The sequence below is a fragment of the Anomaloglossus baeobatrachus genome, chromosome 3, assembly GCF_048569485.1.
Source record: "Anomaloglossus baeobatrachus isolate aAnoBae1 chromosome 3, aAnoBae1.hap1, whole genome shotgun sequence".
Classification (NCBI taxonomy): domain Eukaryota; kingdom Metazoa; phylum Chordata; class Amphibia; order Anura; family Aromobatidae; genus Anomaloglossus; species Anomaloglossus baeobatrachus.
Window position 1 is genome coordinate 565,146,403 of NC_134355.1, and position 16,070 is coordinate 565,162,472.

General features: G+C 48.8%; 1 protein-coding gene across 6 annotated transcripts in view; it reads right to left on the reverse strand.

The window, feature by feature from the left end:
* Positions 1 to 16,070, reverse strand: part of FAM168B (family with sequence similarity 168 member B) — a 53,623-nt gene that overhangs the window by 27,128 nt on the left and 10,425 nt on the right. For 4 of the 6 annotated variants that reach the window (XM_075340916.1, XM_075340914.1, XM_075340915.1 and 1 more), the window contains exon 5: positions 3,701 to 3,793. The exons of the other annotated variants lie outside the window; for them this stretch is intronic. In XM_075340916.1, the coding sequence (XP_075197031.1) occupies positions 3,701 to 3,793 (93 nt within the window). The remainder of the gene's footprint in view (positions 1 to 3,700; positions 3,794 to 16,070) is intronic. 6 annotated transcript variants of the gene reach the window in all.

The window sequence follows — 16,070 nt, forward strand, 5'->3', positions numbered from 1 at the left end:
GATTATTGAGATTATCTTGCCATTTGTTTCCAGGCTTACATTCATTGGCTAATACATAAACTAAAAATCTCATTTTTTCCATATACCAGTAATGCAGTACCAGAGTTCCCTTATACATTGTTGGCTTTTTGGTGTACAGCTGTATGCATCTTATATTTACTATGTTTTTTCAGCTAGCACCTATTCACACTTGTTGGATGTTCGGGGCAGTTTTTTTGAAATATTTGAACTGTGTGCAAGGCATTATGAAATCTGAAGGTTAGCAAAGGATTTTGGGCTGCAATGTAGTGCCCAGTGTCAGAAAGCTGGGTTTGCATCCTAGGTCATGGGTCTTCCAGGGAGACAATAGCCCCAAACATACTTCAAGAAGCCCCCAGAAATGAATGGAAAAGCGCTGGAGAGTTCTGAAGTGGCAGCAATGAGTCAAAATCTAAACCCCATTGAACACCTGTGGAGAGATCTTAAATTGCTGTTGGGGGAAGGCGCCTCCAAATGTGAGACCTGACGCAGTTTGAAAAAAAGAAGAAAGCAAAATCCCAGGTGAGAGGAGTAAGACGCTTGTTGATTGTTATAGGAAGCGATTGATTGCAGTTATTTATTTCAAAAGAATTGCAACCAAATATTGAGTTGAGGGTGCCAACAATTTTTTCTGACGCATTTTTGGAGTTTTGTGCAAAATTATGTCCAATTTGCCTTTTTTGTTGTTCCAATACAAAAAGGAAATAAACATGTGTATGACAAAACATGTCATTGCAATATTGTTTTGTGAGAAATATTTTGTTTTCTGGAACAATTTCAAGGGTGCCAAAACGTTCGATCATGACTGTATAAAGCAGCTCCATACTGCAGTGTGTGCCCTGTATAAAGCAGCGCCATACTGCAGTGTGTGCCCTGTATAAAGCAGCGCCATACTGCAGTGTGTGCCCTGTATAAAGCAGCGCCATACTGCAGTGTGTGCCCTGTATAAAGCAGCTCCATACTGCAGTGTGTGCCCTGTATAAAGCAGCGCCATACTGCAGTGTGTACCCTATATAAAGCAGCTCCATACTGCAGTGTGTGTGTGCCCTATATAAAGCAGCTCCATACTGCAGTGTGTGTGTGCCCTATATAAAGCAGCTCCATACTGCAGTGTGTGCCCTATATAAAGCAGCTCCATACTGCAGTGTGTGTGCGCCCTATATAAAGCAGCTCCATACTGCAGTGTGTGCCCTATATAAAGCAGCTCCATACTGCAGTGTGTGTGCGCCCTATATAAAGCAGCGCCATACTGCAGTGTGTGTGTGCCCTATATAAAGCAGCTCCATACTGCAGTGTGTGTGTGCCCTATATAAAGCAGCTCCATACTGCAGTGTGTGCCCTATATAAAGCAGCTCCATGCTGCAGTGTGTGCCCTATATAAAGCAGCTCCATACTGCAGTGTGTGCCCTATATAAAGCAGCTCCATACTGCAGTGTGTGCCCTATATAAAGCAGCTCCATACTGCAGTGTGTGTGCGCCCTATATAAAGCAGCGCCATACTGCAGTGTGTGTGTGCCCTATATAAAGCAGCTCCATACTGCAGTGTGTGCCCTATATAAAGCAGCTCCATGCTGCAGTGTGTGCCCTATATAAAGCAGCTCCATACTGCAGTGTGTGCCCTATATAAAGCTGCTCCATACTGCAGTGTGTACCCTATATAAAGCTGCTCCATACTGCAGTGTGTGCCCTATATAAAGCTGCTCCATACTGCAGTGTGTGCCCTATATAAAGCTGCTCCATACTGCAGTGTGTGCCCTATATAAAGCTGCTCCATACTGCAGTGTGTGCCCTATATAAAGCAGCTCCATAGTGCAGTGTGTGCCCTATATAACGCTGCTCCATACTGCAGTGTACAATATACTGCTGAATCATCAGTCTGCATTGGAGTGATGGGAGGGCAAGTAGTGAAAATGGGTAGTTTTAAAAATCATTTTCTATTGAAAAGCCTTAAGAAAAAACAAAACAAAAACAAAAAACAACTGTATTCCTATCTGTAGCAGGTGTAATAATACTAATATTAGCAAATGTCTCATTGCAGTAGCTTAGGTATCCATGAGTACAACCACTAGTGACTGAATGTCATTAAAGGGAACCTGTCAGCAGCAATTTCGCAATAAACCTAAAAGATTCCCCCTCTGCAGCTCCTGGGCTGCATTCTGGAAAGGTTCCTGTTGTTATTGTGCCCCCTTTGAGACCTAAATAAACTTTATAAAGTCTTACCTTTTTGTATGTAAATTTTTTTATGGTCACGGGGGGCGGGCTTTCTTGCGTCCGTTATTCACCTCCTGTCGCTTTACGCCATCCCCCATTGCTAATTTCCATACATGAGGACGCCGCCCAGTGCTCCCGAGGTCTCGCACATGCCCAGTGGTATGATCGCAGAACAGCACTGTGTAAAGCGTGACCGCTAGTGAGGTGATTGCGCAGGCAAAAATTATGGGCGGCACTCTGATTGTCATCAGCAGCGACATCCAAGTACCCGCCCATAATCTCGTGCCCGCGCTTTTCCCACTGCCTCCACAGTTATGCGCAAATGCTGGCCATATGAACCCACGTCATCTATTACCGCAGGTGCGAGATTATGGGCGGGTACTTGGATGACGCTGCTGATGACAGAGTGCCGCCCATAATCTTGTGCCTGCGCAATAACATCACCGGCGCTCACGCTTTACACAGTGCTGTCCCGCGATAGTGCCACTGGGCATGCGCGAGACCTCGAGAGCACTGGGCGGTGTCCTAATGTATGGAAATTAGCAATGGGGGATGGCGTAAAGCGGCAGGAGGCAAATAATGGACGCAAGACAGCCCGCCCCCGTGACCATAAAAAAAAAAAAAAAAAAATTTACATACAAAAAAGTTAAGACTTTATAAAGTATTTATTTAGGTCTCAAAAGGGGGCACAAGAACAGGAACCTTACTAGAATGCAGCCCAGGAGCTGCAGAGGGGGAATCTTTTAGGTTTATTGCGAAATTGCTGCTGACAGGTTCCCTTTAAATGAGTGGACCTAACCATGGATACATAGGCTACTGTAATGCCCTGCACATGAAGTAAGCGACATACCACGATCCAAAAGCAAACAGATTAGAGCATTAGAATCAGACGAGCTCAGGGATTCTTGAAAATTATTTACTTACATTTTTTGCAAGTGAATGATTCTCTTTATAGGTTGCTGTACAGACCTCTAAATTAAACTTACCGCATCTCGTAACTAAAGCAGTAATGATTGAGCCCACAACATCTGCAGACAGGGCTGAACTACACGATTACCAATTTTTCTTTATAATTTGTAAACCTTTATTCTGCACATTTTCCTCAGCAGGAGCCCCATCGACCACACAATGGAGTAGAGATGGAAATGGTAATTTAATAAAACATGGCTGGGTGGACAATGAGGTTAGACTATTTTTGACACTGGGGGTGCTGGAGTGACCGGAATAAGCTTCTCTATAAAACTTAAGTCCGAGTAACTAATCTTCAAGAAGATGTAACTTAATGTCCGCACATTGTAACATTCTTAGCCCACAAACATGGAGCTTGGGTGCCAGACAGACGTGGACACCGCACACACAATTTGCTATATGTCACCCTAAACACAAACTTTCAGGTACTTATTTTGCTTTTTAATGCCTTACTTAAAAAGAGCAGAGAATAACTAGCCTTAGAGAAAAGCAAAGCAGGTACCTGAATTAAGTGCACCGTTTCTCGCAGCAGAGAACGTGTGCCCGAACATGTACATTTGCACACCGGAAGTCGAATATGACGGTTGTTCTACCTCTGAAAACAAAAGTGGCATTTTAGTTCAGTGTTACGGTCATTGCAGATATAAAATAGTGGTTCCCACCAAGACAACAGAGCACAGACCAGAGAAGGCCTGCGTATGTAAGCCGCACATATCACATAATAGCTGATCCAAATAAGAAGATTTGGGACACCACATATCATTTACCGTATTTTTCGGACTATAAGGCGCACATAAAAGCCTATGATTTTCTCAGAAATCGAAAAGTGCGCCTTATATATGAATACAAGCGAGCATTATGCCTCCTGTTAAGAGACATGCTTACTCACCTAAACCGGTCGCTCCGGTGCTGGTTGGCCAGATGGGCAACGCTGTTCTCCGGGACCAGCGCCTTCTCTTTCGGCCCTCTTGCTCCTGTCTTCTGAAGCCAGCGTGCATGACGCGTCCACGTCATACACACTCACCGGCACTGAGGTCCTGCGCAGGCGCACTACAATACCGTACTTTGATCTGCCCTGAGCAGGGCAAATCAAAGTGCGCCTGCGCAGGACCTCAGTGCCGGCGAGTGTGTATGACGTGGACACGTCATGCACGCTGGCTTCAGAAGACAGAGGAGGCGCCGGTCCCGGAGAACGTCGCCGCCCATCTGGCCAACCAGCACCGGAGCGACCGGTTTAGGTGAGTAAAGTGTTTATGTTCTAGTGCGGCCTGCGCTATAATATACAGCATGTTAGAATGCGGTACATAAAAGCAGCGTTGCACTGGCTACCAGAGGAATCTCCAGTAATGCCAGGCCTGGATTGAGGTACCTGCATTGCACTCTGGAGCTCTCACCTGAGCTCCAGACTGTACCGCGAGCGCCGAGTGATTGATTCCCCGGCGATTGCGGTTCAGTTCATGACAGCTGCAGACATCCTGGGCTGATCTCTAGTGCTCTCACCTGAACTCCGGAGATCACCCCTGTCTGTTCGCAGCTGTCATGAACTTAGAGCGCTGCGGCTTAAAATCCAGTGCGCCTTATATATGAACCTAGGTGTCTTAGCAGGCGCTTATTGCTAATGCGCCTTATAATCCGGTGCGCCTTGTGGTCCGAAAAATACGGTATATAGATTGAATAACTATCCTACAAATCCTCACTCACTTACAATGCTTGATCTGTTTGGTAGACTTTGCACTTTCTTCATTCCAGCAGTGTCCACAGACATTGGGATTAAAAGGTGTGAACTTAAAGGGAATCTGTCACCAGGTTTTTGCCTCCAATGTAAAGACGAGAGACCCTGATTTCAGTGATGTGTCGCTTCCTGGGCTTCTTGCTGCAGTTGTGAGAAAATCAGTTGTATCCGCAGGAGATTAGAGGACTAGTAACCCGCTGACAGTTAGTCCTCAATATTCATGATTTTTGTGTAATGCCACCCCACCACTGCCAGTATACACACACAACGCTGTCAATCAGTGGAGCAGGGGTTATAGAGGGGTCAGTATTCAGAGAACTGCTAGATCTGTGCATGCCCTCATCTCCCACCTGGATTATTGCAGCCTCCTGCTCTGTGTCCTCCCTTCTAACAGTCTCACACCCCTACAATCTATTGTAAACTATGCTGCCTGACTAATCCACCTCTCCCCCCGCTACTCCCCGACCTTTCCTCTCTGGCAATCCCTTCACTGGCTCCCCATCGCCCAGCGACTCCAGTTCAAAACCCTAACCATGACATACAAAGCCATCCACAACCTGTCTCCTCCATACATTTGTGACCTAGTTTCCTGGTACTCACCTGCACGTAACCTTCGATCCTCACAAGATCTCCTTCTCTACTCCCCTCTTATCTCCTCTTCCCACCATCGCATCCAAGATTTCTCCCGTGCCTCCCCCATACTCTGGAATGCTCTGCCACAACTTATCAGTCTCTCACCTACCTTGACAAGCTTCAAAAAGGAACCTGAAGACCCACCTCTTCCGACAAGCCTACAATCTGCTGTAACCACCGCAAGACCAGCTCTACCCTCACCTACTGTATCCTCACCCATCCCCTGTAGACTGTGAGCCCTCGCAGGCAGGGTCCCCTATCCTCCTGTACAAGTCCGTGCCTTGCATTGTTTAGGATTATTGTACTTGTCCCTATTATGTATATCTCTTTTACATGTAAAGTGCCATGGAATAAATGGCGCATTAATAATAATTAAGAATCTGCAGCAGATAAAACAGGGATTGTATAAAAAACTACAACAAGCAGCTCAGTAAGTGACCAACTACTGGAATCAGGGTCTCTGCCTTTATATTGTGCTCCTCTCATATGGGTCACAGATTCACTATAATGTCAGCATCCTTCCTACATAGAACAAGTGGGTTGGGTAGCTTTTAGCAATATACAAGTGCCATGTAAGAAGGGAATTTTGTTTACTTACCGTAAATTCCTTTTCTTCTAGCTCCAATTGGGAGACCCAGACAGTGGGTGTATAGCTACTGCCCTCTGGAGGCCGCACAAAGAACTACACTTAAAAGTGTAAGGCCCCTCCCCTTCTGGCTATACACCCTCCCGTAGGAGTACAGATTCCTCAGTTTTAGTACCAAAGCAAGAAGGAGGAAAGCCAATAACAGTTTCAAAAACAAATTCAATCCGATAACACGATCGGAGAACTTAAGAAACAACATGAACAACATGTGCACCCGAAAAAACGAAACCCTAAGAACAAATAGGGCGGGTGCTGGGTCTCCCAATTGGAGCTAGAAGAAAAGGAATTTACGGTAAGTAAACAAAATTCCCTTCTTCTTTTTCGCTCCTAATTGGGAGACCCAGACAGTGGGACATCCAAAAGCAGTCCCTGGGTGGGTAAAAAGATACCACATGAACGGGCTGTCAGACAGCCTCTTCCTACAGGTGGGCCACCGCCGCCTGAAGGACCTGTCTACCTAGGCTGGCATCTGCCGAAGCGTAGGTATGCACTTGATAGTGTTTGGTAAACGTGTGCAGACTCGACCAGGTAGCCGCTTGGCACACTTGCTGAGCCGTAGCCTGATGCCGCAATGCCCAGGACGCACCCACGGCTCTGGTAGAATGGGCCTTCAGTCCAGATGGAATCGGAAGCCCAGCAGAACGGTATGTGTGAAGAATTGGTTCCTTGATCCACCGCGCCAGGGTGGATTTGGAAGCTTGCGTTCCCTTATGCTGACCAGCGACTAGGACAAAGAGCGCATCAGAACGGCGTAGAGCCGCCTTGCGAGAAATGTAAATCCTGAGTGCTCTCACCAGGTCCAACAGATGTAAACCCTTTTCAAATTGGTGAACTGGATGCGGACACAAAGATGGCAAGGTGATATCCTGATTGAGATGAAAGGAAGAAACCACCTTGGGAGAAAACTCTGGAATTGGACGCAGTACTACCTTGTCTTGGTGAAACACCAGGAAGGGAGATTTGCAAGATAACGCCGCTAGCTCGGACACTCTTCGAAGAGACGTGACCGCCACAAGAAAAACTACCTTTTGTGAAAGCCGAGAAAGGGGAACCTCTTTCAAAGGCTCGAAAGGCGGCTTCTGGAGAGCAATGAGAACCTTGATCAGATCCCAGGGTTCCAATGGCCGTCTGTAAGGAGGAACGATATGACAAACTCCTTGGAGAAACGTGCGTACTTTAGAAAGCCGTGCCAAGCGCTTCTGAAAGAATACGGATAGCGCGGAGACTTGACCCTTAAGAGAGCTAAGCGACAAACCTTTTTCCAACCCAGACTGCAGGAAGGAAAGAAAAATTGGCAATGCAAATGGCCAGGGAGAAAACCCTTGAGCCAAGCACCACGCTAAGAATATCTTCCACGTTCTGTGATAGATCTTAGCTGAGGATGGTTTTCTAGCCTGTCTCATTGTGGCAACAACCTCATAAGATAAACCTGAGGCCGCTAGGATCCAGGACTCAATGGCCACACAGTCAGGTTCAGGGCCGCAGAATTCAGATGGAAAAACGGCCCTTGAGACAGCAAATCTGGACGGTCTGGTAGTGTCCACGGTTGGCCTACCGTGAGATGCCACAGATCCGGGTACCACGACCTTCTTGGCCAATCTGGAGCGACGAGTATGGCTCGATGGCAGTCGGACCTGATTTTCCGGAGAACTCTGGGTAACAATGCTAGAGGTGGGAACACATAGGGGAGTCGGAATTGCGACCAATCCTGAACCAAGGCGTCTGCCGCCAGTGCTCGGTGATCGTGAGACCGTGCCATGAAAACTGGGACCTTGTTGTTGTGCCGTGACGCCATCAGATCGACGTCCGGCGTCCCCCAGCGGCAACAGATCTGCTGAAACACGTCCGGGTGAAGGGACCATTCTCCTGCGTCCATGCCCTGGCGACTGAGAAAGTCTGCTTCCCAGTTTTCCACGCCTGGGATGTGAACTGCGGATATGGTGGACGCTCTGCTTTCCACCCACGTCAAAATCCGTTGGACTTCTTGAAAAGCTTGGCGACTGCGTGTTCCCCCTTGGTGGTTGATGTACGCCACCGCCGTGGAATTGTCCGACTGAATCCGAATCTGCTTGCCTTCCAGCCATTGTTGGAAGGCTCGCAGGGCAAGATAGATTGCTCTGATTTCCAGAACATTGATCTGCAGGGTGGACTCTTCCAGAGTCCACATCCCCTGAGCCCTGTGGTGGAGATACACCGCTCCCCACCCTGATAGGCTCGCATCCGTCGTGACCACTGCCCAGGACGGGGGAAGGAACGACTTTCCCTGTGACAATGAGGTGGGGAGAAGCCACCAACGCAGAGAGTCCTTGGCAGTCTGAGAGAGGGAGACAGTCCTGTCGAGGGACGTCGATTTCCCGTCCCATTGGCGTAGAATGTCCCATTGTAGAGGGCGCAGATGAAACTGCGCGAACGGGACTGCCTCCATTGCTGCTACCATCTTTCCTAGGAAATGCATGAGGCGCCTCAGTGAGTGCGACTGGCTCTGAAGGAGAGATTGCACTCCAGTCCGTAGCGAGCACTGCTTGTCCAGTGGAAGCTTCACTATCGCTGAGAGAGTATGAAACTCCATGCCAAGATAAGTCAGAGATTGGGTCGGGGTTAGATGAGACTTTGGAAAGTTGATAATCCACCCGAAACTCTGGAGAGTGTCTATTGCCACCTTCAGACTGTGTTGGCATGCCTCTTGAGAGGGTGCCTTTATAAGCAGGTCGTCTAGATACGGGATGACCGAGTGACCCTGCGAGTGCAGAACAGCTACTACTGCTGCCATGACTTTGGTGAAGACCCGGGGGGCTGTTGCCAGACCGAAAGGTAACGCTACGAACTGCAGGTGTTCGTCGTGTATGACGAAGCGTAGGAAACGCTGATGCTCTGGTGCGATCGGCACGTGGAGATACGCATCTTTGATATCTATTGATGCTAGAAAATCTCCTTGAGACATTGAGGCTATGACGGAGCGTAGGGATTCCATCCGGAACCTCCTGACTTTTACGTGTCTGTTGAGCAACTTTAGATCCAGGACGGGCCGATACGATCCGTCCTTTTTTGGGACCACAAACAGATTGGAGTAAAAACCGTGACCTTGTTCCTGAAGAGGGACGGAGGTCACCACTCCTTCCGCCTTTAGAGCGGCCACCGCCTGCAACAGAGCATCGGCTCGGTCTGGTGGTGGAGAAGTTCTGAAGAAACGAGTTGGCGGACGAGAACTGAACTCTATCCTGTACCCGTGAGACAGAATATCCCTCACCCAACGGTCTTTGACGTGTGACAGCCAGATGTCGCCAAAGTGGGAAAGCCTCCCACCGACCGCGGGTGTGGGAATCGGAGACCGCAAGTCAGGAGGACGCCGTCTTGGCAACAGTTCCTCCGGCTGTCCTTTTTGGGCGTGACTGAGACCTCCAAGAATCTGAGCGTCTCTGGTCTTTTTGAGTCTTTTTTGACGAGGCGAATTGGGACCTGCCCGGTCCTCGAAAGGACCGATAACCAGACTGACCCTTCCTCTGTTGGGGTCTGTTTTGTCTGTGTTGCGGTAAGGATGAGTCCTTACCCTTGGAGTGTTTGATGATTTCATCCAAACGCTCTCCAAACAATCGGTCACGAGAAAAAGGCAAATTGGTTAAGCACTTCTTGGAATGAGAATCTGCTTTCCAATGTCTCAACCACAGGGCCCTACGCAAAACAACGGAGTTGGCTGACGCCACTGCCGTGCGGCTTGTAGCGTCAAGAACAGCATTAATCGCGTACGACGCGAATGCCGCCATTTGCGAGGTCAATGGTGCTACCTGCGGGGCAAATGCACGTGTGACGGAGTCAACTCGCGCAAGCCCGGCTGAGATAGCTTGGAGTGCCCATACGGCTGCAAAAGAAGGCGCTAATGACGCTCCAATCGCTTCATAGATGGATTTCAGCCAGAGCTCCATCTGCCTGTCAGTGGCATCTTTAAGTGCCGCTCCATCTTCAACTGCAACCAAGGATCTAGCTGCAAGCCTGGAAATTGGAGGATCCACTTTTGGACACTGGGTCCAACCCTTGACCACCTCAGGGGGAAAAGGATAGCGTGTATCTTTAAGCCGTTTAGGAAAACGCCTTTCAGGATAAGCGTGGGGTTTCTGGATTGCGTCTCTAAAGTCAGCGTGGTCCAGAAAAGTGCTTGAAGTACGCTTAGGGTATCTGAAATGGATTCTCTCGTGCTGCGAAGCTGACTCCTCCACAAGAGGAGCTGGTGGGGAAATATTTAACATCTTATTGATGTTAAATATAAGATCATTAACTATGGCGTCACCATCTGGTGTATCTAGATTGAGAGCGGTCCCAGGATCAGAATCCTGATCAGTTACGTCCGCCTCATCACCCATAGATTCATCTCGCTGGGATCCTGACCATTGAGATGAATGTGAAGGCCCGTCATAGCGAGCCCGCTTAGGCTGCCCGGGGCCATCGTCCGAGTCAGAGTCTTCACCCTGAGGTGTATATGCCCGTCCCGGAGCTTGGAGCTGAGGGGGACCAGGGGGCAATGATTGCACAGTGTCCGTGGCCTGAAGTACAGGCCTAGCTCGCAATGTGTCAAGAATTTGTGACATAGTGAGAGACATTCTGTCAGCAAAAGCTGCAAACTCAGTTCCTGTCACCTGGACAGCATTCACAGGTGGTACACCCTGGGTCACATCCAGCAGAGGTCCCGACTGTGCAAGCGCCGCAGGGGCCGAGCACTGCACACAATGGGGGTCCGTGGAGCCTGCCGGTAGAAAAGTCCCACATGCGGTGCAGGAAGCATATAATGTCTGTGCCTTGGCACCCTTGCGTTTTACGGACGACATGCTGCTGGCTCTCTGCAATGTGAGAGAGTCTATAGCCAAAGGGCGACCAGCGCTATGCAATACAAAGTATTTGTAGAAACAAAATACTAAGAATACTACTGGCACAAGAGGGGGTGAGCCCTGAGGGCTGCTTACCGCCCGCTGAATAGCGGGTAAGAGGCTGCAGAATTCCTTGTCTGGGTCTCCCCGGCTCCCCTCTGCAGCTCAGCTTGTCAGCAGGAATGGCTGCCGGCGTCTGTGGAGAGGGGCGGTCCGTGGGAGTTCCCAAACAAAAGTGCGGGAAACAGTGTCCCCTCTGTGCCGATTGTGAGGGCTGGAGTATGTAAAAACGACTCCAGCCCTCGGCGCTGATGCACTGGCCAGCGTCCCGCCCCTCTCCTGACTGGCAGGTCTGGGGGCGGGAACGAACGGAAGTAGGCCGCAAAAGCCGGGGACTCGAGTTATCAGCGCGGCCGCCGTAAAAGCGCGGGCCGCGCTGAAGTCCCCGGCGCACCACAAGTGCCAGCCGCGCCGCAGTCCCAGCGGCCGGCGTGACCGATTCCTAGACGTGGCCAGCGTCCCGCCCCTCTCCTGACTGGCAGGTCCGGGGGCGGGAACGAACGGAAGCAGGCCGCAAAAGCCGGGGACTCGAGTTATCAGCGCGGCCGCCGTAAAAGCGCGGGCCGCGCTGAAGTCCCCGGCGCACCACAAGTGCCAGCCGCGCCGCAGTCCCAGCGGCCGGCGCGACCGATTCCTATAAGTGTGCCTGCTTCAGCGAAGCTGAATGAGGCCATGGCACAAGCGCCGTAGCGCTGATGTCCCCCGGCGCACTACAACACCCAGCATGCTGCGGTGTGAGCGCCAAATGCACGGGGACACAGAGTACCTTGAGGAAGCAGGGCCATGTCCCTGATGTACTCCGCTCCATCCAGCATCTTCTCCAGGGGCTGTAGATGGAGCACGGTCTCAGTGCCTGGAGACCAGTAAATCCCACTTCACCCAGAGCCCTGTAAAAAGGGATGGGGAAGGAATCAGCATGTGGGCTCCTGCCGCCGTACCCGCAATGGGTACCTCAACCTTACAAACACCTCCGACATACAGTGGGGTGAGAAGGGAGCATGCTGGGAGCCCTGTATGGGCCCTCTTTTCTTCCATCCGACATAGTCAGCAGCTGCTGCTGACTAAAAACAATGGAGCTATGCGTGCGTGTCTGACCTCCTTGCGCACAAAGCTAAAACTGAGGAATCTGTACTCCTACGGGAGGGTGTATAGCCAGAAGGGGAGGGGCCTTACACTTTTAAGTGTAGTTCTTTGTGCGGCCTCCAGAGGGCAGTAGCTATACACCCACTGTCTGGGTCTCCCAATTAGGAGCGAAAAAGAAAGTATTAAGATTTAGTTTATGTGTATAGCTGCAGCCTAGCCATCAGACCGGCAACTCTTCTTCACATGGACATGAATAAGATCCTCTGTACTACATAAGAGCAGCAATGCTGTATAGGAGAAGGCTGAAGGGGCTGCAGCGAGGGTCCCAGAGATCAGACTGATTATAGACATATGGCATAACCCAATAATATGCAATCAGGTTATGAGACAGGAGAACCCCTTTAGACATTATAATCTATTGAATATTAGGAGTGTTCACTGAACAAACTACAGGGTTTGCTGGAAATATCACTAAGCGTGAGGCATCTCAGACGTTGTATATACAGAGTACGGCTGCTGCAGATGATACACAGCATGGTCGCTGGAGAGGAGCTCAGATAAGTAGTAGTCAGCGCACGTCCTAGGAATTGTGGAGATCTCAGGACATCTCTCAGGGGCTCAGGGCAGGCCCGGTGCTCCCAGGGCAGGCCCGGTGCTCCCAGGGCAGGCCCGGTGCTCCCAGGGCAGGCCCGGTGCTCCCAGGGCAGGCCCGGTGCTCCCAGGGCAGGCCCGGTGCTGCCAGGGCAGGCCCGGTGCTCCCAGGGCAGGCCCGGTGCTCCCAGGGCAGGCCCGGTGCTCCCAGGGCAGGCCCGGTGCTCCCAGGGCAGGCCCGGTGCTCCCAGGGCAGGCCCGGTGCTCCCAGGGCAGGCCCGGTGCTCCCAGGGCAGGCCCGGTGCTCCCAGGGCAGGCCCGGTGCTCCCAGGGCAGGCCCGGTGCTCCCAGGGCAGGCCCGGTGCTCCCAGGGCAGGCCCGGTGCTCCCAGGGTCAAGTAGGTTCGTGAATCATTTAGCTTATATTCCTTTGGCAACCAATGGTTGTTGTATAAGACATTGCTACAATACAAGATACTGTTCAAGATGGATAAATGTTTAAAGGGAACCTGTCAGGTCAGTCTCCTCTGCCCTCCAACCCAGCAGCATTGATACCTCTATGCCCAAATTCCCTCCCTAACCAGCCCTGTATAACGCTATTCACTAACATGGATGTTTTAAAACAAGACTATTTAGTAACCTCGCTTTCCCTATGCTAATTAGTCCTGTGACTAGTTGCAGGGGTGTTAGTTCCTTTGACTAGTCAGCCCTTTTTCCATGTCATCATATACCTATGGGCATGATAAGATTTCCACAAGCCGGCGTCACTGCCCGATCCTGGAAACCTCATGCATGTGAGTGGCTTATTTTGACAGTGGCAATACACTTCAGAAGCCGGGTGGATGCTTCCCGGATTCATTAGGCAAACTACACATAACCGGATGTTCAGAAGTCTGCTCACATACGCATCTGCTGAACACCCGGTCACACGCAGTGCACCTAATGAAGCCAGAAAGCGTCCACCCGGCTTCAAAGGTGCATGGGTTTGTGAAAACCATGTTATGCTCACAGGGGTGTGATAACACGGAAAGAGGGACGACCAGTCTGGGGAACTAACAAGTTAGTAAGTTGTTGTTTTTAAACATTCATTGAGGATGGAGGGAAGCTCAACTCCCAGACCTACTGCCAGTTTCTGGAAGACAACTTCTTCAAGCAGTGGTACAGGAAGAAGTCGGTATCGTTCAAGAAAAACATGGATTTTCATGCAGGACAATGCTCCATTACATGCATCCAACTACTCCACAGCGTGGCTGGCCAGTAAAGGTCTAAAAGATGGAAAAATAATGACATGGCCCCCTTGTTCACCTGATCTGAACCCCATAGAGAACCTGTGGTCCCTCATAAAATGTGAGATCTACAGGGAGGGAAAACAGTACACCTCTCGGAACAGTGTCTGGAGGCTGTGGTGGCTGCTGTATACAATGTTGATCGTAAACAGACCAAGCAACTGACAGAATCTATGGATAGTAGGCTGTTGAGTGTCATCATAAGGAAAGGTGGCTATATTGGTCACTAATTTTTTGGGGTTTTGTTTATGCATGTCAGAAATGTTTATTTTTAAATTGTGTGCAGTTATATTGGTTTACCTGGTGAAAATAAACAAGTGACATGGGAATATATTTGATTTTATTAAGTTGCCTAATAATTCTGCACAGTAATAGTTACCTGCAAAAACAGATATCCTCCTAAGATAGCTAAATCAAAAAAAAAAAAAAAAAAACCCTCCAACTTCCAAAAGTATTAAGATTTGAAATGTATGAGTCTTTTGGGTTGATTGAGAACATAGTTGTTGATCAATAATAAAAAAAAACCAACACACTAAAATACAACTTGCCTAATAATTCTGCACACTGTGTATTAGTAAATACTCTAGTCAGTCTAGTATTCCTGTAGCAGTTCTGCTTTTCATTATTCCTCTATACATTGTAACTACTGTGCAACTCTTTATCCTATTGTATAGTTATACGTTTTTAAGTTTTGCACCTTGTTCACACCATAGGTGTTCCAGACGTACATTTAATTACTATGCACTGTCTGAGAACCCTGCCCCACCCATAGCCATGTATCATATTTCACATATATTACAGTAGCTTGGTCGTTTGCTTCCAATACAGAGCAAGATTTTTAACTGCAGGTGAGGTTACATATAGGCTAGGTACCTGAAAAATAGAGATTACTTTGGCGTGGTTTTGGTGTTCTTTTGCATTGATCAATACAATGGCTAAACATTTCTTATATTCCTATTATTCATAGCAGTTATGCATATTCCATTTTCAGATTTTTTCAGATAGTTCATTGTATTTTTCAGTCTAGTATTCCCATAGCAGTTTTGCTTTTCATCATTCCCATATACATTGTGACTGGTGTGCAACTCTTTATCCTATTGTATAGTTATGTTTTTGAGTCTTGCACTTTTTTTACACCGTTTGTGTTCCACACGTACATTCTTTAATTATCATGAACCTGTAGGCATGATAAGATTTCCACAAGCCGGCGTCACTGCCAGATCCTGGAAATCTCATGCATGTGAGTGGCTTATTTTGACAGTGGCAATACACTTCAGAAGCCGGGTGGATGCTTCCCGGATTCATTAGGCAAACTACACATAACCGGATGTTCAGAAGTCTGCTCACATACACATCTGCTGAACACCCGGTCACACGCAGTGCACCTAATGAAGCCAGAAAGTGTCCACCCGGCTTCAAAGGTGCATGTGTTTGTGGAAACCATGTTATAGTCACAGGGGTGTGATAACACGGAACGAGGGACGACCAGTCTGGGGAACTAATAAGTTAATAAATTGTTGTTTTTAAACATTCATTGAGGATGGAGTGAAGCTCAACTCCCAGACCTACTGCCTGTTTCTGGAAGACAACTTCTTCAAGCAGTGGTACAGGAAGAAGTCGGTATCGTTCAAGAAAAACATGGATTTTCATGCAGGACAATGCTCCATAACTTGTATCCAACTACTCCACAGCGTGGCTGGCCAGTAAAGGTCTAAAAGATGAAAAATAATGACATGGCCCCCGTGTTCACCTGATCTGAACCCCATAGAGAACCTGTGGTGCATGGGTTTGTGGAAACCATGTTATGCTCACAGGGGTGTGATAACACGGAAAGAGGGCCAACCAGTCTGGAGAACTAACAAGTTAATAAATTGTTGTTTGTTTTTTTTTAAAACATTAATATTAGTGAATAGCATTATACAGAGATGGCTAGGGAGGGAATTTGGGCTGGAGGGCAGAGGGGACCTGACAGGTTCTCTTTAAAAA